The 21720-nt window shown below is 41.8% G+C and overlaps 1 protein-coding gene across 1 annotated transcript; it reads right to left on the reverse strand.

The window, feature by feature from the left end:
- Positions 1-16290: 16290 nt before the first annotated feature.
- On the reverse strand, positions 16291-21285 carry LOC119249189 (cytochrome b-c1 complex subunit Rieske, mitochondrial). Its single transcript, XM_037516338.2, has 2 exons — positions 21041-21285; positions 16291-17106 (listed from the first exon to the last, which is right to left on the reverse strand). The coding sequence occupies exons 1-2, from the start codon at positions 21252-21254 to the stop codon at positions 16496-16498; spliced, it is 825 nt and encodes a 274-aa protein (XP_037372235.1). The 5' UTR covers positions 21255-21285; the 3' UTR covers positions 16291-16495.
- Positions 21286-21720: the final 435 nt, after the last annotated feature.

Below are 21720 nucleotides of genomic sequence, written 5' to 3' on the forward strand. Positions count from 1 at the left end.
TAGCCTCAGTCACTCAGCGCAGGTGTGCCCACTTACACACGCCCTCACCATACCCCAGGTGTCCACCATCAGGCATGCATGCCCTGAGCCCACGCTCCCGAGCGCCTCCTGCATTCAAGGCCGCGGGTGATAGCCACAGAGGCCAGCGGTGCAAAGGCCAGAGCAATCTTCATTTACCCTGCAGGAGTAAATGAAAAGGTCTGATTAAAGACAAGTTCTGCAACTTTCAGAACCAGAATGTAACCCTGGGGTGAATCGTGCAGACTTTTTCACAGGGAACTTTCCCTTAGGATATTGAGAATATTCTTCCGATAAATGACATTGTATAGAGGATATAATTCGTATTTAGAAAAGCACATAAATTCATCTGTATGGGGGAAAATGCTGGAATAACATATGCAAATATTAAGCGTTTATTTTGGGGTCAGATTTTGGGAATTTTGTGCTTTTCTGTGTCCACAATTTTATTCATTATTTTGTGTTAGAAAAAATACTCTTAAATAAATGTCATCTTTAACTTTTGAAATAAATTCTTAATGCTTCACACTTTATAAGTCTTCCTCCCATGAAGAGTTTAATTATCAATAAAAGAAAAATATTAGATCTTAAATGATCTTCCTCTGTTCTACCTTAAAGTCAATCAAAGATCAATTCCCCAGCTCCTACTCCTTGAGTTCAGTAAATAAAAGGAAACCGCCCAAAGATACAGCAGCCAAGATCTGTATCCATAGCTTTTACTGTTGGGAATTTTCATTTTCTTGTTAAACCACCATCTTATTGCTTCCCTTTCCTCCCCTGGAAAGCATTAACTCTTAGGAACAGCCCTGCATTTTCTCTGGACAGTTCTGCTCAGCTCCAGCATCTCACTCTGGTAGGAAAGGCATACTGTTCTCTTTTTTTCTTTTTTTAAGATTTATTTATTGGGCCTCCCTGGTGGCGCAGCAGTTGAGCGCTGGGTTGCGAAACTGCCTGCAGCCTCTGCAGCGCCAGTTCGATCCCTGGCCACTGGCAAGGGTCCCACATGGCGCGCAGACCCCTCCTGCCCACCCGCTGCTCCCCTCAGCAGTGTATTTCGTCCTTCTGCCTGTTCTGCTCCCCGCTCTGGCTCTGGTGAAATTCTCTCACCCTCCCGTACTTCTGACTGTACCCAGTGCTTGTATAAATAAATAAAAATAAATCTTTAAAAAAAAAGATTTATTTATGTAAACAAGAACTGGGGTACAGGCCAGAGGTGTGGAGGGTTAGAGGATTCACCAGAGACAGAGTGGGGAACAGAACAGGCAGATTGACTGAAATACAATGTTGAGGGGAGCAGCAGGCGAGACAGGAGAGGTCACCTCCCTGCAGTGGCTGCAGATAGCTTCATAGGTTGTGTCTTAATCCCTTGTGCAAACAGGAAGGCCCCTGTTTTCCTCTTGATACTGCATCCTACCCACTTGCTCAACTCAGCAGAGAACTATCTTTTCCAGGAACAGCCATTTCATCCAAGTAAAGTAAGTGGTGAGGGCAAATGACAAATACACCCTTTTCCTTAAATAACATGATTTATTCTGGCCTCTGCACTGGGTATCATCCACTCCTGGAATGCAGAGCAATTGTGGTGTCTGGAAAAAAGGCACTTCCCCGTGGCCCTCTGTCTCCTCATTCCCTTGCACTATAATCTTTCCTGTGTCCATCAAAGGACCAGTAATCCTTTTCTTTCTTGTAACCTCAAAGTTACTTCTCTGCTTCAAAAAACCATATCTCAAGCCCTTAAGCAAAAGCAAGTCCCCACTGGCTGCTGGATGGAAAGATGTGTTTCCAAGGTTTCTGGGTTAGATACACTGGTACTGACTCGAGGCAAAGGGGGCCTGGAGATCTCTCTTTTATTTCCGTGCACCTTTCCCTCAATTATATGGTAACTCTAGATTGACTCCAGCATATAGAAGCCATAAATAGAGCTCTAAATTTATTTGGGGTCCTTGATCTAATTCTTTCCTGTAAACTAGGCTGCCCTTAGGCCAGAGATTCAGAGATTTGGCCTCCCATTAGAATTGTTAGGGGCCTTAAAAAAAATCCTGACGTCCAAGTTGTTGCCATACCATTTTAAATCAGTTGTTTAAACTATTAATGCCTGGGGGTGGGTCCAGGCAGTTCTTCAAGCTCAGTGGGTGATTCTAGCAGCTACCAAGTTTGAAAGATTGCCCCCAGGCTACCATTCTCAATTGTGACTGTACATTGGAATCATCTGGAGATCTTTTAAAAGTTCTGACTTGTGGGCCTCCCCGGTGGTGCAGCGGTTGAGCACTGGGCTGCGAAGCTGCCTGCCAGCCTCTGCAGTGCCGGTTCAATCCCTGGCCGCAGGGCGAGGGTCCCACATGGCACGCAGACCTGCCGCCCACTGCTCCCCTCAGCAGTGTACTTCGGTCCTTCTGCCTGTTCTGTTCCCCGCTCTGGCTCTGGTGAATTCTCTCACCCTCCCATGCTTCTGACTATACCCAGTGCTTGTATAAATAAATAAATGAATCTTTAAAAAAAAGAAAGTTCTGACTTGCAGGAATGCCTAAGACCAATTAAGTCACAATCTCTGGGAGGTGGCAGTGGTTTGTAAAGCTCTCAGATGATTCTACTACGAGCAAACAAACTTCAGAACCACTTCCCTAAGTAAACCCCTTTATGAAAAATGGAGGGACCTCGCAAAGACCCTCACTTGCTCATAATAAGGACATGAACCCTAGCCTTTGGACTGCCTTCCCTGCTGATTGGTAAATGTCCATTCTTTCCATAAAGCCCATTAAACTGAATTTTCCCAAGCAATTCCTTTTATTCTTTTATAGCTTTATTAAAAAATAATTGACAGGCAGCACACCGTCTGCCCACCTGTGACTATGCAGGTCTCCTTTTCACCAACTCAATCCCTCTGCAGGGCAGCAGCCTCCTGCCTGCTGGTGACCTGTACCCTGCTGGGACTTCTCCTCACTGACCTCATTGACCCCCCTCAGCGGAGGCCTCTCTCTCAAGGCCGCCCGCCTGCACCCACACAGGCCTCTCTCAGCAAACCTGTCCCTTTCGGGGTAGCTCTTCCTGCCTGCTGGTGTCTCTGCAAGTGTCTTTTATTCTCTGTCCCTTTTCTCTTTTTAATTTTTTTTTAAATATTTATTTATTTATTTATACAAGCACTGGGTACAGTCAGAAGTGCGGGAGGATGAGAGAATTCACCAGAGCCAGAGCAGAAAGCAGAACAGGCAGACTGACGAAATACACTGCTGAGGGAGCAGTGGGTGCAGCAGGAGAGGTCTGCGCACCATGTGGGACCCTCGCTGGTGGCCAGGGATTGAACCGGCACTGCAGAGGCCATGGGCAGCTTCGCAACCCAGCGCTCAACCACTGTGCCACCGGGGAGGCCCTCTTCTGTCCTTTTTCTAATAAACCTGCTCTTTAAATATAAAAAAAATTGACAAATATAATTATCTATATATAAAGTGTATGTACAATGTGGTGATTCATTGCCGAATGCATTGTCGAATGATTACCAAAATCAAGATAATTAAGACTTTGTCACCTACACAGTTAGCCTGTTAACTCTTGTGTGGTTGTGGTGAGAATGCTAATATCTACTCTCATAAGATTTCAGAAGAAGACAAACTTTCAAAACCACCTTGGAAAGATGACCATAAAACTGCGGCAGGACTACACCTCAGAGGAGAAAGCATGCATGGTACAAAGAGGAAGTACGATATAAAATACACACACACACTAACAATGCACCTCAATAAAAATTTTGTTAAAAAAAATCCACAATGGGGCCTCCCCGGTGGCGCAGCGGTTGAGCGTTGGGCTGCGAAGTTGCCCGCAGCCTCTGCAGCACCAGTTCGATCCCTGGACACCAGCGAGGGTCCCACATGGCACACAGACCTCTCCTGCTGTACCCGCTGCTCCCTCAGCAGTGTACTTCGTCAGTCTGCCTGTTCTGCTCCCTGCTCTGGCTCTGGTGAATTCTCTCACCCTCCTGCGCTTCTGACTGTACCCAGTGCATGCATAAATAAATAAATAAATTTAAAAAAAGACTTTAAAAAAAAAAATCCACAATGTTCTTTGAATGAAAACATTGAAGGTATTTTTTTCCTCCTATGGGTCAGCAAAAAAGATGTACTCTCAGCAACTTTCAAGAAAGTATTACTGTACCACTACCTGAAGTCCTGCTGCACGTTAGATCCTCAGGACTTATTCTTGCAGCTGAGCATTTGTACCCTTTGACCTCCATCATCCATTCCCCCTCCCCTAGTCCCTGACATCCACTGGCTTAGCCTCTGTTTCTATGACATTGGCTTTTCTTTTTTTTTTTAAGATTCTGCATATAGTACAGTGTTTGTCTTTTTCTGACTTATTTCACTTAGCATAATAAAAACCTCGAGATTCATCTGTGTTATCACAAATGGCAAGATTTCCTTCTTTTTATGAATGAATTATGTTTCATTGTACACAAACACCATATTTTCTCTATCCATTCATCTGTGGAAGGGGAAGGATAGTAGGCTGTTGTGAATTATGCTGCAATGAACATGGAAGTGAGAGATGGCTCTTCAAGATCCTGCTTTCATTTCCTTTTGAAATATAAGCAGAAGTGGGATTGTTGGATCATATATTTCCATTTATATTTTTTTTAAGAAATCTCCAAACTGCTTTCTAGAATGAGCATGCCAATTTAAATTCCCACCAACATTGAACAAAGAGTTCTTCCTCCATATCCTCACCAATATCTACCATCTCTAGTCTTTTTTCTTGTTTTAAGATTTATTTATCTATACAAGAACCAGGGCACAGGCCAGATGCGCGGGAGGGTGAGAGGATTCACCAGAAACAGAGTGGGGAACAGAACAGGCAGACTGACGAAATACACTGCTGAGGGGAGCAGCGGGCGAGACAGAAGAGGTCTGCCGCACCATGTGGGATTCTCACCGGCCGGCCGGGATTGAACCCGCACTGCAGAGGCTGCGGACAGCTTCACAGTGCGGCACTCAACCACCTGTGCCACCAGGGAGGCCCCTCTTGTCTTTTTTATAGCAGCCACCCTAACGGGTGTGAAGTGCTATCTCATTGTAGTTTTTATTTGCATTTCCCTGAAATTAGTGATGCTGAGCACCCTTTCATATATCTCTTGACCATTTGTGTTTCTTCTCTGGATAAATACTCAGTTTGTTACCAAGCAATAGGGTTTACTACTATCAGCATTGAGGCCAATCCCATAACATCAGATTTGAAAGAAGAAAAGGTTTATTGTAGGTCCAGAAACAAAGAAACAAGAAAGAAATTCAAATTTACCTCTCTTTCTAGGTAGGGCAAGGGCTTTAGACTGGTTTGAAGAGGGTACTAGGAGCAAAGAAGTTTAAATGTTATTGAGTGAGGAATGGGCTAACAGTAAAGAAATGTAGACTTGGCTGAAGTTCACTGACTAGTAGTCGGGGCGGGCCATGCACAGGCAAGTCTGAAGGGGCCTTTTCATTCAGACAACCTGAGCTTTAAATTTCTGTTGGTGGGCCCCTCCTTCTGGGAAGCCCCCCTCCTCTGTACCCCCCTCCTCTGTACCTCTGTACCTCTGTACTCTGACTTGGGGCTCAGCTCAAGGTTAATCACATGGTCTACTGTTTGTAGAAACCTCAAAAAGACATTTAAATAAATTTTCTTTTCTTTTGTGGCTAAGGGTCTGGGAACAATTAAACCCTTTAGCCACAGTTTCAAGGTCCTTTGCCCATTTTTTAAATGGGTTATTTTATTTTTTGCTATTAAGTCTATGATTCTTTTTTAAAAAGATTTATTCATTTATGCATACAAGAACTGGGATGTAAGCCAGAGGTGCAGCGGGTAAGAGGATTCACCAGAGAGAGTGGGGAGCAAAACAGGTGGATCTACTGAAATACACTGCTAAGGGGAGCAACTGGTAAGTCAGGAGAGGTCTGCTGCACCATGTGGGTTGCTCCCTGCCAGGCCTGGGATCAAACTTGTGCTGCAGTGGTTGGCGACAGCTTGATAGCGCTGTCATTAACCCCTGCGCCACTAGGAAGGCCCAGTTTATGATTCTTATTTAACATCTTCCACCCCTGCTTTCTATGAGTTGTGAGCACCTCAAGCCGTTGCTCTGCCTCTCTCTCTGGCCCTGCAATTCTTCTCAGCTTTCCTGGGAAGTGGATTATTTTTGACAAACACACAGAGACACACAAAGAGATACACATAGCTACTTTCTGATGATCACACTTATTTCTTGTCTCCCTTTGAAAGCGTGAGGTAAAATATCTGATACTAAAGGACAGGAAGGATACATGCCAAGTTTATACTGTTTTCCCAGGACAAAGAGTAGAGGAGGGAAGAAAAGGAGGGAATTATAAAGGAGACTTCAGTAGGGCATGTAGTATTTCAATTTTTTAAATCTGAGGCAAACTTTAACACAAGTTAGCATTTGTTGAATCTGAATGTGGGTTCATGAGTGTTTATCATTCTCTGATAATCAAATTAAAAAATTAAGCATCATTATGATAACTTTTCAAAGCTGTTACATTAAACACAGAGAATGTTACCCTACACAGAAGCTACTAGACAGAAAAGGCAAATTTGCCATTTCAGTTATGAACAAGGTTGGATTTGTTTATTTTGTTCGTTTTTAGTGAGCCGAGTGGTTCCTGATCTGCATGGAATGTGTTGTAGCCACTGTCCACATGTGACTGTTCAAGTTAAAAGTAATTAAAAATTCAATTCTTTAAGTGCACTCATCTCATCCTAAATACTAAATAGCCAAATGTGTGGTGGCTATAATATCAGAGAGCACAGATTTTAGAATATTTCCTTCATTGCCGAGTTCCAGTCTACATAATACGCAATTATCTGACCAGATACAAACGACTTTTCTGTAATGACTCTCCATCCGTCTTCCCCTCATCTTTGAATGAACCACAGAAATCTATGAATTAGGATTCCTGAGTGGTGTAGCAAATAAATGATAAATCTACTGCCTTTAATCTTTCTAGAAAACAATTCGAAAATCACTGAACCTATATGTCCAAAACTAATTGTACATTTTTAGGATTTTTATGTGTGTGTATGACCACTGACAAAGTCAATGTCCAGTATTAATAGGAAGGATCAATTGATGCTCGAAGTGAGGTAATTAGGAAAAATGTCTATCCAGATAATCAGGAAAATATAATTTCAAGTTTTTCAACATGAAACAGGCATATTACGGCAGATAAACAAACTTAAAAACTTCATAAAGGCCAAACCTAGTGTGGCCCTGGTCCCACCCTGCATTGGTGTGCCTGGCAGACTTACCCAGCAGCGATATGCATCGGGTGTTTGTGTTCGTTTTCACCTAAGAGAACCATATTATACATTTTGTTTTCCTCTGGTTTTTCACTTAGCAATATGTCATAGAGAACCCGGCATGTCTCTAGATATGTATATAGTAACTTTATCCCAATCTCTTTTCTGCAGACAGACAGAAATTTATGCATCTATACTGATGCCTGAAGTCTGGGAAAATAAATATATATAAACTTCACCCTTGCAAACTGGGCTCCCGTCTCATTCAGGCAGACTGGAAGGGAAACAGGCACTTAGTGATATTTTCTCGATTTTTCCTTGTTAGATTATTTCTACACACCTCCCTGCAACTCTTCCATCCCACATCCACCTCAATCCCAGATGATCCATGTTAGCAACACTTGGTATTGTCCCATACTTTTTCCAAACTCCTAACATCACATACCAAAACTTTTATGTATTATTTCACTGCTTTTTCGGACACTGAGTTTCTAGTAAATGGCCACTATGAATTCACCAAAACAAATATCCCCATACCTTCACTTTCCATATTTCTGGTTTTATTTCTATGGGGAGTGCCTCAGAAGACTAACTGCTGCACCAAAGGGTGTGTGCATTTTACCTTTGGAAGCAAGTCTGGAGAAATACATTTAAACTACTTCCTATTTCTGCCAGCAACGTATGAGTGCCCTTTTCTCACACTTACCCACAAAAGATTTTTGATGGGATGTAAAGTGTAAAGTTGTGCTTACTGACAATCAGATTGAAGATCTTTTAATTTATTTGTCACCCCAATTTATTTCTGTTGCTTTTTCTTATGTTTCTTTTTTCCCACCTTTTTCTGGAGTTTGCCCTCTACTTGTTAACCTATAAAATCTTTATATATGCTATAGCTGTAACTAATTCTTGTCATTAGCATTTTTAAACAAATCTATTATTATTTATGTGATTTAGCCAGTATCTTGGACTGCTCAATATTTTATGTTTTATACAAACAGGATTATCTTTTCTCACATTATTTATAAATCACATATTTAACACTGTTTTGGAGGTTCTAGAAAATGCAATAAATATCTTTTCTCTTATTTACAAATTCTCCTTTCCTATTTAAATTTATATTAGGAATGCAGTTTCCACATCTATTGATAGCTTTATTTTCTTCTTCTTCTTTGTTGGTTTAATAAACAGTGTTGATATCAAACCACCTCACATTCCTAGAATAAACTTTACTTGGTCAAAGTTTATTATTCTTTTGCTACAAAAGAATTATTATTCTTTGACTGCACAGTGTACAACCATGCTTCATGTCATGGTAGGGCTCCCTAAGCCCCTTCCCTTCTTCAGGGGGTCCATAATGAAAAATGTGTTGAGGAGGGGACATTCTCAGTGCGTTGGACACTCTAGGTGAGTCAAGGACTCATCAACTGAGGGTCCCTCTCTTCCTCTCTCATGTTCTTCCTCTCATGAGGATAGTGGTCCAGTCTTACTCTTTTGAGACCATGTGGGCCATTAAGGGCCACTACCCTGTTTCTGTAGTCAAAATCATTGTTGTAACAGGAAATGAACTTGACAGAGTGCTCACACAGTATTTCCAGCCCAGATTGAAGGTGGAAGGGTAGATATCATTGTTAAAAATCACAGGAGATGACCTAGTCCACAGCATAGCCCAGGATGTCCTTTAAGGGGTCCTCTAAGGCCTGTTTTAATTCATAATCAAATGCCTTTTTTTAAGATTTATTTATTCATGCATACAAGAACCGGGGTACAGGCCAGATACGTGCGGTGCAGTGGCGGGGGGTGGGGAGGAGGGGGGCTGGCGGGAGTGAGAGGATTCACCACAGCCAGAGTGGGGAAGAGAACAGGCAGATGGACTGAAATACACTGCTGAGGGGAGCAGCAGGAGTGACAGGAGAGGTCTGCTGCGCCATGTGGAATTCTCGCCGGCCGGCCGGGATCGAACCCACGCTGTAGAGGCTGCGGACAGCTTCACAGTGCTGCACTCAACCACCTGTGCCACCAGGGGAGGCCCTCAAATACCTTTTCTATACGGTAAGTCAGAGCTACAACTAACACTTTGTGGGTGGGAATATGGAAGGCCAGGGGTAAGCTTTCTATTCAGCTCAGGAGTGACCTTGCCCACAGTCTAGGCAGTGTCATGTTCTGGGCAACCCCTTGGCTATCATACCAGTTTCCCAAAAAGGCCATCAACAGCCTACCATATGGTCTTCTGAGTGATGTAATAGCATAAATTGTGCAGTACCTCCATGATGCCAAAGTTGTCATGGATGACCTTGATGGGGTAGGTAAGCAGTTAGTGGCGCAGGAGGCATTGATGGTAACTTGAAGAAGACGTCATACTTCTCATAGTGAATGCCCATTACTAACATGGGGGGCATCAGCAGCAGGGACACAGATGAGACTCTTTTGACTTCACCCTGCAAGTGAGTCCCAAACTTTCTCCAAGGTAGCGAAGATACCAATCAGCTCCACAACATACTCAGCACTAGTCTCCCCTGATGTGATGATGGTGGGATCTCCCTCCTGGAAGATGGAGATGAAGCTTGGTTTTCCATGGATAACACATTTCTCATTCTCAACATTGATCATGCTACTGAACTTGCCATGGGTGGACTCATACTAGACCATGTAGACCAGGTAGTTGAGATCAATGAGGGATGACAATAATATCCATTCTGTCAGAATTCAAAGTGCCCAGGTGCCCAGTAAGGCCAAATCCATTTACTCTGACCTTCATCACCATGTCAAAGGGAGCATGTGACTTTCTATTGAACAAGGAAGAACAGAGAACCTAGATTTCTTTTACTAGTATTTTATTTATAAATTTTCACTTACTTAGTAAATAAGAGTGATATATGATCTTATTTTTGTATAATATTCAATATCAGGTTTTAATATGAAATTTATTCTGAATTCATAAAATGAACTGAAGAGCTTCCACTTCCTACCCCATGGTACAGAATTTTGTTAATCCAAAGTGAGCACAAATTTTGCTTTATGTACTAGCAGTATGGACATCACCTAGAGATTTGGTAATGCAGAATATCAGGTCCAACGCCAAAACAGAAAATGCATCAATAAGATCCCTTAGGTGAACTGTATTCATAGTGACGTTAGAGAAACTCTGATCTAGAAGAGCTTAAAATTTTAACAGAATTCACAATGTATTTTTTTTTTTTTTTAATGTGTCAGACAGATCTCAGCTATGAAGTCAACCAGTTACGGTAACTTTTAAAATTTAATCTGTGGTAATTGGTATATTCAAGGTTTCCACTTTTTGGGTTAATTTTGGCATTTTATATTTTGTCAATAAATCATTTGTATCCCCTGGACTACACAACACTGTCGCCATAGCGTTGCATTCTTTTTATTAGTTTTCTCTTCCATCGAATGATGATGGCTGCCTCTTTTTTTCCCATCTTATATATTTTTGCTTTGTTTCATTTTTCTTTGTATCAAACTTATAAAGCTTTATCTATTTTCTTGGTCTTTTTAAATAATGGGCTTTTGATTTAATCCTTCAAAGTTAAAGTGGGGGAAAAAGCCTACAATGTGAACCATTACTGTGGATGAGTTCAGCTTTGCTCTCCAATAGCATGAATACCATGTACATGTGCAAATCTTAACTTCCAGGGACTAAAGCACTATAAGAATTCAGGATTAATACCAATCTTCAGTTGATGAATCAGTTTCAGGATTCATATATACCTCTACTTCTGTATATCTAATCACATTCTAAACATAATCTGTGGCTTCACTGGCTTATCTCACTAATACTTCAAGCATTGTACCTTGCTTCATTATCTCATTTGAGATTTATATTTAAAAGGTTTGAAATGACACTAAGAGGAATATGGTCCCTAATCCGATTTTCATATACAGAGATCAACTGGACTCCCCACAATGCTGTCCCTCCAAAGGGCCAAATAAGAGCTGACCACAGGAATGTTTCTTGGGGGAGAAACTAAGAAACACTCCCTCAGCTGAAGGAAGACCTATGAGTTGGAATTTTAGCCATGCACAGATGAAGAAAATGACAAATTTCAGATACTCATCCTAGACCAATTATGTGAATTGCATTAGTGTTATTTCCCCTTTGATTGAAGAGTCAGGTTTTGTTTGCCCTTTTAAAAGTGTATGAGAAAAATCTATTATGCACTTTCATTTTTTACATTTGCAAATATTCTAATCAGATAAGGATTTCAAAAGTCAGTTGCCTTCTAAGCTTTTGCACTCAAATTGTCCCAAGTTTAGGATAATAGTTTCAAAAGTATAAAGTGTAGTTTACTGAATTTGGGATATTCAGTTCACTGATAGACCAGTCGTATTGTTATGGAGAAGTTATTACAAAGATACTGCTGAAGCCCTTCACAAATTAATTTTAATCCTGTGCTGCCAACCAGAGATATCTGATCTTTAATTTTTATAACTATCCCCATAAGCAAGCACTTAAACAATCTTTCTTTTGTGCATTTAGGTTTCCTTTAAGAATCTCAAAGTTGAAACTATCTTAATCTCACATTCCTGTCATTACTATCTTCGGACATTCTTAACCTCCAATAAGTAATGCTGAGTATTGAAAAAGAAAATAATCCCCAATCCTTCCTACCTCAGAGAAGAATTGATCAATTCACCGCTGGTTAACAGTAAGCAAAATGTTCTCCTCTAAGCAAAATGTTCCATTCCTAAATCTCAGGATGGAAAGTGAATGCAAAAGAGAAGAAATGGTAGAATTAATGAAATGTCCATTGCATTTCAAGTTGTTGAAAATAAAATACTAGGGCCTCCCTGGTGGCGCAGGCAGTTGAGCACCGATCTATGAAGCTTTCGGCAGCCTCTGCAGCGCGGGTTTGATCCCGGCCAGCCGGAGAGAATACCACATGGGGCAGCAGACCTTTCCTGTTGTGCCCGCTGATGCTCTCAGCAGTGTATTTCATCAGTCTGCCTGTTCTGCTCCCAGCTCTGTCTCCGATGAATCCTCTTGCCCTCTCGTGCATCTGGCCTGCACCCTGGTTCTTGTATAAAAATAAATAAATCTTAAAAAAATAAAAGAAAATCCTAAAGGAACTAAAGGACATTTACATCTTATACAAGCTTCCTTTGGGAAGCAAGTAAAAATAGTAATCTCAGGGGTTTTTAGATAATGAATTCATTAGTCTTCAATTTTTTTCTGGGAATAAAGTCTAAGCAAAATATAAAATATATTCTGTAATATAGTTCATTTCTCCTGACCTAAAATCCTAGAGATACATGATTGTTTTATTTTTTTAAATGCTAGACCTGATATTTATAAATTATTCCCTGGAAAATTTTCCTTTCAAATAATGCCACTCACTGTGTTTGTTTTGTTCTTTCATTCAGCAAAGCTGCTTACGTACCATGGGTCCCCACCCCACCTCCTTGTAGTGGTGGGGAGATAAACAAACAGAACAAACTTTACAACAGAGGATAACATAAATGGATATGCCTGGGTTATTTGGAAAAGTAAATGTTATTTAAGTGCAGAGTACCACACCTAAGCAGTCTTGAAGGGCAGGCAGAGGACAACCTAGCTAAGACAAGGGAAGGAAAAAGGAATTTGCAGAAAAAAAGAGTACAGACAGACAGGAAACAAGACCAATACAGGGAACAAAAGGTTTACTGATGGGAGGCAGGTAAGGAAGACTCAGTAGTTGTGTTGTTTCCAAGTCACCTCTTGACGTACATTAATGCATTAATTCCGAAAGAAACATTGAAGGGATGTACCATATTTCAGAAGAGAGAGGCACAGAGAGATTAAGTAATGATGTCAGATCCCTATCACAGGTCTAGGAAATGGCAGAGCCACACTGGACTCCAGGAACTAAGCCCCTGCTCTTAACATCAACACCACTTCGTAACTACGTAGCGGATGAATTTTATGGGGACAGGACTGCAGGGCAGAAGAAACACCTGTTTGGAATCTTTCTGCAGTAGACCACACAAAAATCGATAAAGTTTCAGGGCACTGGTGGTAGAGAACAGTGATGAGGATTACAGATTCTAAACTGACTCCTTGGGTTAAAATGAAATTTTGGCTCCAGGCAACGACTAGTTATATATACAAGGTACTTCTATGTGCCTCAGTGTCGCTATCTGAGGATTAAATGGGAGTACAATTAGCCTAGTAACAAAGGGTTGGTACTGAAGAGTTTGCTATTAGAATGCTACCTACATATGATAAAGGGTCTGTTTTATTAAGGAAATACAATTGGCAGGGTTTGGGGGTTGATGTGTGTCCACTGGGAGGGGGGTAACAGAAAAGGAGGCAGGGAAGATTAAAAGTTATGTAGCAGATGTGAAAACTACAACTGCAATGATAACAACAGGAAATAGAGGTGATTTTCTTGTCTTTTGGACATTTCGAGTTTAAAGTGCTAATGGAATATTCATGCACAGATGCCCAGCAAGAAATCAGATGAGAGCATGAAGCTCAGGTAAGTAGTTTAGGGGTGTCATTAGCAGATAGGCGATAATGAAAGTGTGTTAGAACTGCGGACCAAGAATATCATTCTGAAAAATATGCAGATTTATTAATATACAATGATATTCAAATGGCATTAAAATACAGATAAAACCAGTTTCAACATTATGGATGTGATGACTTCTGATACTCAGATAAATAATAGTCGTACTGACTAGAAAAATTAGGGTATCAAAGCACACTCTAATTTCAAGCCATAAGTATCAAGCACATACTCAGATTGAGTCAGCCAGATTTTACAAAGGAATGCTCAAAAAGACCAAAGTAAATAGTTATCTCTAATAATACAATTTTTCTAAAGGCCATTTAAGCCTTTAATTTTTTTAATTTTTTTTTTTTTTTGCTTCTAGACAAGGGACTTCTATGTGCCTGTCTTAAAAGCCTTTTATGAATAAGCATGTATCTCGATTGTCCCAAGAATTACTCCCAGTTAAAAGATGTTAATGACTTGATGTCAGAATGCCAACTCATCAAATTTCTAGTTTTTTAAGCCACCTCCCTCCATTGCTAAGATTTTATCTGTGAAATAATTAAAAAGCTAACATAGGTATGTTAAACCCACATAGCAAGGTAATATCAAGTAACTCTACATGTCCTATCACCTGTTAAGACAAAGATTTCTTAAAAAAAAAAAAAAAAAGGATACAGGATACTGAAATTTAATACCCTAACATCATGATGTCAAAACCCCAAGAAGACTCCAGCAGCTCACAGATGATACAGCAGTTCCAGTACAGAATGCCAGGGCTCCATCCAGGCACCGACAACCTTTTTGCCTCCATTGTCATTTAGCTTCTAATGCAAGTGTTTTGGCATCTCAAAGATGATTTTAGGTATCCCTTCTGGGTGGGAGATGATAATATGGGGTGTATTTCTACAGGAAGTTGTGCTATTGACATTTTATGCAGCTCCACTCTTCAGTGTTTGAATCTGCATCTCCCCTCACAACTGAGTTACCTGCATTCCTGCTTCCCATCCAACCCCAACTGCAGTAGCTCCTTATCATCGTGCTTTTTACACTACCAACTCACACAAACCACCAGGGATATACTAACTCAGAGCTTCAATCATGCTGGAAGGAGCAACATCAGTTTTACATAGGCTGACTATGGAAGTCACATGAAAATTTGTTTCTAAGATACACTGATAATAGTTTTAAATAGCAAATTGTGGTATCTGGCACCATGAAAAAGTAGAACAAAGTATTTTCCCCCTATTAGGAAAACACCATCTTCATTTAGTAAGTATCCACCCCTCTCGGCTTTGTGATGTAAAGAGGAATGACTTTATGTGAGGCGTTCAAAATAGTAACATGAATACTACATACCTATATTGATTACACATGATACAATCTCATTTTAACCACCCGGTTTTCCTTGATAATCCACACATGCTCAAAATGTCAAAAAGTCCTTCCTAAATAGATAAAAAGTAGTAAATTAATATTTGGGACCTTCTGCCTACTATTTATAAGTATGATCTGGAAACCTAGAAACACTATTGTTACACACCCCACCAATCACACCCAATCTTTGCAAAATGGTAAAAATAAACCAAACACTAATACCTGCTCATTAGCACAGAAAATGACATTTTTTTGGCTACACTTCATTACCCATATTAAAGACAAACTATGGGTGGCCAATTCCCAAAGGTCTAACCACTTCACCTAGTTGGCTATTTTACAAAGGCAGATGTGATCACAGATGGACCAAGTCACGAGGGAAAGTATCAGATGGGTCTTATGTCACCTGTGCAAACTAGAGGCCGGAGAGGAGAGGAGAGGAGATGCTGATGTTTCCCTGTGTCAACCCTTCACAATGAAAAATGGTGACTGCAGATCTAACTGGAAGAAACACCTCAACACTATTTGAGCAGGATCATTTTCACACACAGACAATGCAAGTCACGGACACCTCTCAAAGAGGGAGAGACGCCCCTCCTGCCTCTCAGAGGGAGGAGACGGGATCCTCTGGGGACATACTCGCACCAAATGAAGGCTGTTACCAGCGCAAGGGTTTCTCTCAGATAATATCCTACCACTGCCTCTGAACACTGACACATTCCAAGTACTAACTTCTAAGTGACAAAATCTCCTGAGCTGTCACACAGGTAGGAAATTAGCTGGCTGGAGCTGGGGCTAATCCCTCCATCAGGGCTTTCCCACAGATTACATTCAACACACAGGGTGGGCGGGGGGAAGTTGGCAGGACAGAGAAGGGTAGAACACACAGCTAGGACTTGTCCAAAAGAACTGACAGGAAACCTGGATACTACTGTTCCAGCCAATGCCATACACATCTCCTAGGTCTTAGGAATCACCAGCTAACTTTAACTTATCCTTACCGAGAGCTCTGTAGAACCTGTATCCCTGGCAAAAGGTATATAAATGACAGTCAAATACAAATTTCACAAATATCTTGTACACCAGGTCTGTAATTTTTAATTAGAATTGATAAAGACACTACACCTTTCAAGTCTTTGACCGAACTTCACATGTTTAACGTGGCTTTATTAGGTGAATTCTTTAAAATCTTCAACATTAAGTTTACTTCACATTAATGTTTGCATATACATTATTAGCAATTTTAAATATTTCAAATCAACCAACTTGAAGCACAGGCGGCTTGCTCTCAAATAACTCTTCCGAGGTGACCATGAAGACTATGACTTGAGTCCAGTTCTCTAACCAACAATCACTATGTCATCACTGGTGAATTCATATGAGGGAACTTCAAGGTTGAGAGGTGCAGGCCCCTTCCTGATCCTGCCAGAGGCATCATAGTGTGACCCATGGCAAGGGCAGTAATAACCACCAAAATCGCCTGCATTTGCAATGGGCACACAACCAAGGTGAGTGCAAACACCTATCAGGATAACCCATTCAGGTTTCTTTACTCGATCTAAGTCATGCTGTGGGTCCCTCAATTGGGACACTTCAACTGCAGCTTCCTGGTCAATTTCCTTCTTGGTTCTATGGCGCACAAACAGGGGTTTGCCTCTCCATTTGAAAGCCATGTTCTTGCCTTCTGGAATATCAGATAACTTGATTTCAATTTTCGACATGGCCAGCACATCAGCAGAAGCACTCATGCTGGAAACAAACTGAGAGACGACATTCTTGGCAGCATATGCAACACCCACAGTAGTAGTTGCAGTTACCAAATACGAAAAACCTTTTCTAGCCTCACTGCTCTCTTTTGAAGACTTTGTACTATCTAACACTTCGGCGCGACGATAGTCAGAGAAGTCAGGCACTTTGATGTCTGTATGTGAATAACGAACAGACGCAGGGGCTGCAAAATAAACAGAAATTAAAAAACATAGTTAGATGAGTATCCTGAAAGGAATATATATCAGGAAATGGATCTAAAAGGATTTACAAGAAAAAAAATCAAATTATAAAAATGTGAAATATGGGCACTCACTGTTGTCAGAATCGATTAAAGTAGGCAGTGCCAACATATAACACATTAAAAGCAAAATGAAGTCAATCACTATTATATTGGCATGAAACAGTAAATTGAGCTCCTCCTCTAGTGAACACTTAATTTGATACCAACTCAGTGCATTTAAAGTTAAATACCACTGTAAGTAGAAGTATTTAAAAACCCACCTATCAAGGGGCCTCCCTGGTGGTGCAGGGAGGGGTTAGTCTTAGGGCTATCAAGATATCGCCAGCCACTGGCTCCCCTCAGCAGTGTATTTCAGTCAATCAACCTGTTCTGCTCCCCACCCTGTCTCTGCTGGATCCTCTTCATGCCCCTGCACCTCTGGCCTACAATTCATTTCTTCTATGCATAAACAAATCTTTTCAAAAAATAAAAATCAACCTGTCCAGACGTACTACACAATGAGGCTAACTAGCTCCCATATTCTATGGATTAAAAGGGACCTTAAAATTCACAGTCTACCCTTTAAGGTGACATGTGATCATCTTATTAAACCAAATGTCTAACTTTATATACCCACCTACCAATTCTTTAAAAGAAAAAAAGTCCTAAAATACTGATTATAATATCCTGTAAGACATAAGTTAATTTAAGTTGCAGAAAATTTAAAGGTTTCTATTTTACACTCTAGGGTACACTTCAAGTAAAACCATGAGTGAGCAGAGGACATCCTTATCAGCATAGGTGGCTACCAAAATCAAATCAAATCTCCAAAAGAATTTCAACTTAGTAAAGGAAAAAAAGAGCATATTCTTCATACATTCCCCCTCTTTATCGAAGAGCAACAACTTCTAGAGAAGGAGGGTCATTATCTTTTCCATTTCTATCAGTCCCTAAACTGGGACACTACTGTCCACCAAAAATGACCAAATGTTTGTATCAAATGAATGTTAAACATAATTTGTGTAGTACTTTGGATGCAAGTAGTTTAAGAAAAAACTAAAAGATAATCTCTGTCCCACACCAATTATAAATGTCTGACAAAAAGCTAACTTACTGATAAAGGTTTTACATATATTTTAGGAAGCAACCTTCTTTGCAAGCTGTATATTCATTTTAGGAAATTTGCCACAAGGTTTCCTTTTTAGAAAAGGGACATAAAAATGCCTCTAGTTTTGGAAATTTATTTTTAAAAGAAAAATTCTAAGATGCATTTTGATATAAGTTGCAATTCCTGGCCTAAGCTGTCTCATCCTAATATACTTTCTTTAGTGGTCAAACACTATAATAAATAACATCGACAACTTTTCACATGGTTCTCAAGGTCAATTTTATGGAAACTATGTATTCATAAACAATAATACAACCTATCAAAATCACACTATGTACTTTTCTTACTAACCCAACACAGATAATGACTATTTGAGAGTCACGACTACAGCAAAGTGACATCACATCATTGCTACCCTACCCTACCCCCATGTAACGATAACCTGTTAGTGCAGACTGGATTTGGAATCAATCATTGATTACTTTGCCCTAGCATTTTCTGGGATTATACAGAAAAGATACATGCATGACATACGTGAAAAATAAAGGACCAATGTTCCTACTACCACCCTTAACCATTAAACAGTACACACGGCAAACACAGGTACACTGAAATTAAAAAGGATTCAATCTCATCTACAGATTTGGTGGAAAAAGAAACCCAACGGTCTACTCATCCATTCTGTGTAGCAGGTTACAAATAAAGTTATCCCATCAAAAACATTTTGGGAAATTGAACGACCATGCTGAAAAATATTCTAATTTTACATGAGCAATATTGTGACTTTTAGTAGCAAAGATGCTGAATTTAGTTCTAAAATAAAAATCAAACTCTTTGAAAGAATATCACCTAGAAATTGAGAAAACTTCAGGCATTTTAACAGATTGTTTGGTTTTTTTAAGGTGATTCTGATGTGTCTTGGAAATCTTCCCCAACTTGATCCAAGTCTCCCCAACCATTCCCTCTACTAGACATCTTTCCACAAACCATCTGGCTTTATTTTAATGTGAACTTAAGCTATAAGTTGAAGGAATGATTAAATAAAAGAGGCTTTACCAATTCTTGAAGGTCAGGTAAACTAATTTTTAGATGACACTTTAGTCTTAAGACAAAGTGCAAAGATGCTTTACACCTTTGTTAAATGTCCTCCTCCCCTTTGCATCCCACCTCCAGGTCCAATAGGCTTGAGATAGGTTAGAGCAGCCTGTTCCTGCCCTGAAGTTTCCCCAAAAGCCACTGGTGCTCCCTAATAAAAAAGAAAACTTTCACTTTATTCATTCACAGATATTTTGCACCAATTATATGCAAAATCCAACACTGGAGGAGAGTTCTTCCCTCAGCCTTAAAATCAGAGAAATCATGATCTCAGTAAATGCAGGCTATAAATGCTACGTGCTATTAAGAAATAAAGGAATCGGCAAGTAAAAATTTTATTGACAAGATCCTGAACTGAGATTAGAAGAATGGGTATAAAACCTGGAAATACAGAGAGTTGAATGGAAAGATCACCTAAGTGCCAAGAAAAGGGTCAGTGAAGTAGAACAGAGTTGGGGCAACTTGGTCCGAATATCTGGCAAGAGTTAAAACAGAAGCACCAATAGGGCAGGGAGGAGAAGGAACACAATAAATGAAGGTGGCTTGTGGAGGACGGTGAACTGAGGCGCACCTGCTCCAAGGCATAGTGCAGTGGACTCTTCCCATGTAGAAAGTGAGAGTCCAGTTTTGCTGGCTTCCAACATTTCAAGACCCCAGAGATTCTGTCAGACTCCAAAAACTATGCAGGTTGGGCAGACTACAGGAACACTGCCCACAGACAGCCATCGCATTTAAAACAAAGCACAGAGGGTAAACTAGGATCTGCTGGAAGTGGGTGTGAAACATACTCTTGACAAGAGCTCAGGGCTGCAAACCTGCCTTTCAAATCCATGCTCTATCATGTAAAAGAATGTGCATCCCCCTCAAGTGTCCCACCTCTCCGAGTCTATTTTCTCGTCTCTGAAACGGGATTATCATCAACCTCTGCCTGTTGCTCCTCTTCAGCTTTAATTACTGCTGTGAAAACCTTTTGGCCCAGTGCCTGAAAACACTGCTTATATTCTACACTGTAAAATGACCTTGGGCCTCATGTTATTACTATTTTTTTTTTTTTTTTGGAGGCGGGAGGTGAAAGTGTGGGAAGGGCGATGAGCGGCTTGGTCACCACCGAGCAGGACTTCCCAAATATTAACAGCCGTTGCTATTTTCTTTTCTAGCACTTCTAAGGGGCCCCGGAAATGTGCTAATGGTTATACATAAAATCCTTCCATTTGAACATCACGACAGTATCTCGGAAATTGGTATAATCGTTACTCCGCTTCCCGGTGAATAAAAACGTTTAGAAATTTGTCCAAAGTCAACAGATCTGTGAGCAGCAAAATCTTTGCCGGAAGCAAAGACTTTGTCGGACCCCGGGGTCCCCGAACTTATCGATGAAGTACAAAATCTGGCCTGTCGGTGGGAGCCCCGACTCGCCAACTCAGGCTCCCCCAAGAGCCCGGGCAGCAAGAGCAGGCGGAGGCCGGGCGCGCGCCGACCCCCGGGCCGCCCGCCCCAGGCACGGGCGCCGCGGCCGGGGAGGCGCAGGGGCCTGCGCAAGGTCGACCGGTCCGGGGGCCTGATCTCCAGTCACCGCACCGCTCTTTCTCCCCGCACACCCCCGCCCTCCTCGGCCGCTCCCTGGGTCCAGGGCCGGAGGGAGCGAGAAGGGGGGACCCCACAGCCCCGGTCGCTCCCCTCAGCCCGGCTCACCATTGAGGCTCACGGAGGCGGCCAGAGGCCGGCCCGCGGCCTGGCCACTCAGCGACTCCCGGCACAGGAAGGGCCGCTTCACGTCCAGCACTGGCGGCTCCGAGGTGGCGGGCACCGCGGCCTGCGCTAGGGGCCGCAGCGCGCCCGCCACCCCGCGGGACGTGGCCGACAGGACGGGCGCGAACGGCCCCGCTCGGGCTGCGGCCGACAACATGGCGACAACTGCTCCTACCGCCAAGCCGGTCACAGGAACGACCTTCCTCGCGAGGCGCAGGCGCGCAGAGGCGCAGGAAGCGCGGCGCCCGTGACGTCAACGCGCTTGCGGACGCCGAACCCTTCACGGGGCGGGGCGAGCCCGGAGGGACGCTGCGTCAGGGGCGGGGCTCCGGGCAGGCGCTAGGGGCGGGGTCAGGCGCGGAGGTGGGGCGTGGCCTCACTTGTCAACCAGCCTCTCCGCGGTGTGAGTGCCTGGAATCTGCCCCAAGGAAGGGGACGAGCTCCGACTGTGATCCTTTCGAGCTAAAACTTCATCTGTAAGCCAGAAAGAAAAAGAAAAATACCGGATGGTCTCACTCATAGCAGGAATCTAGAAAACTTAAATAAGGGACCAGGAAAATGAATAACTATAAGAAAGTGAAAATCAAAATCAACAAAAAACGATGAACCAGAGACACTTTTTG

The sequence above is a fragment of the Talpa occidentalis genome, unplaced genomic scaffold (assembly GCF_014898055.3).
Source record: "Talpa occidentalis isolate TD23 unplaced genomic scaffold, MPIMG_talOcc4v2.1 talOcc4.17, whole genome shotgun sequence".
Lineage (NCBI taxonomy): Eukaryota > Metazoa > Chordata > Mammalia > Eulipotyphla > Talpidae > Talpa > Talpa occidentalis.

Excerpts from the sequence above, each read along its gene's own strand:
- LOC119249189 (XM_037516338.2), bottom strand. The coding sequence starts at position 21,254 with ATGTTGTCGGCCGCAGCCCGAGCGGGGCCGTTCGCGCCCGTCCTGTCG. Across the intron at positions 17,107-21,040 it reads CGCCTCCGTGAGCCTCAATG|CCCCTGCGTCTGTTCGTTAT; the intron begins GTGAGCCGGGCT and ends TTTATTTTGCAG.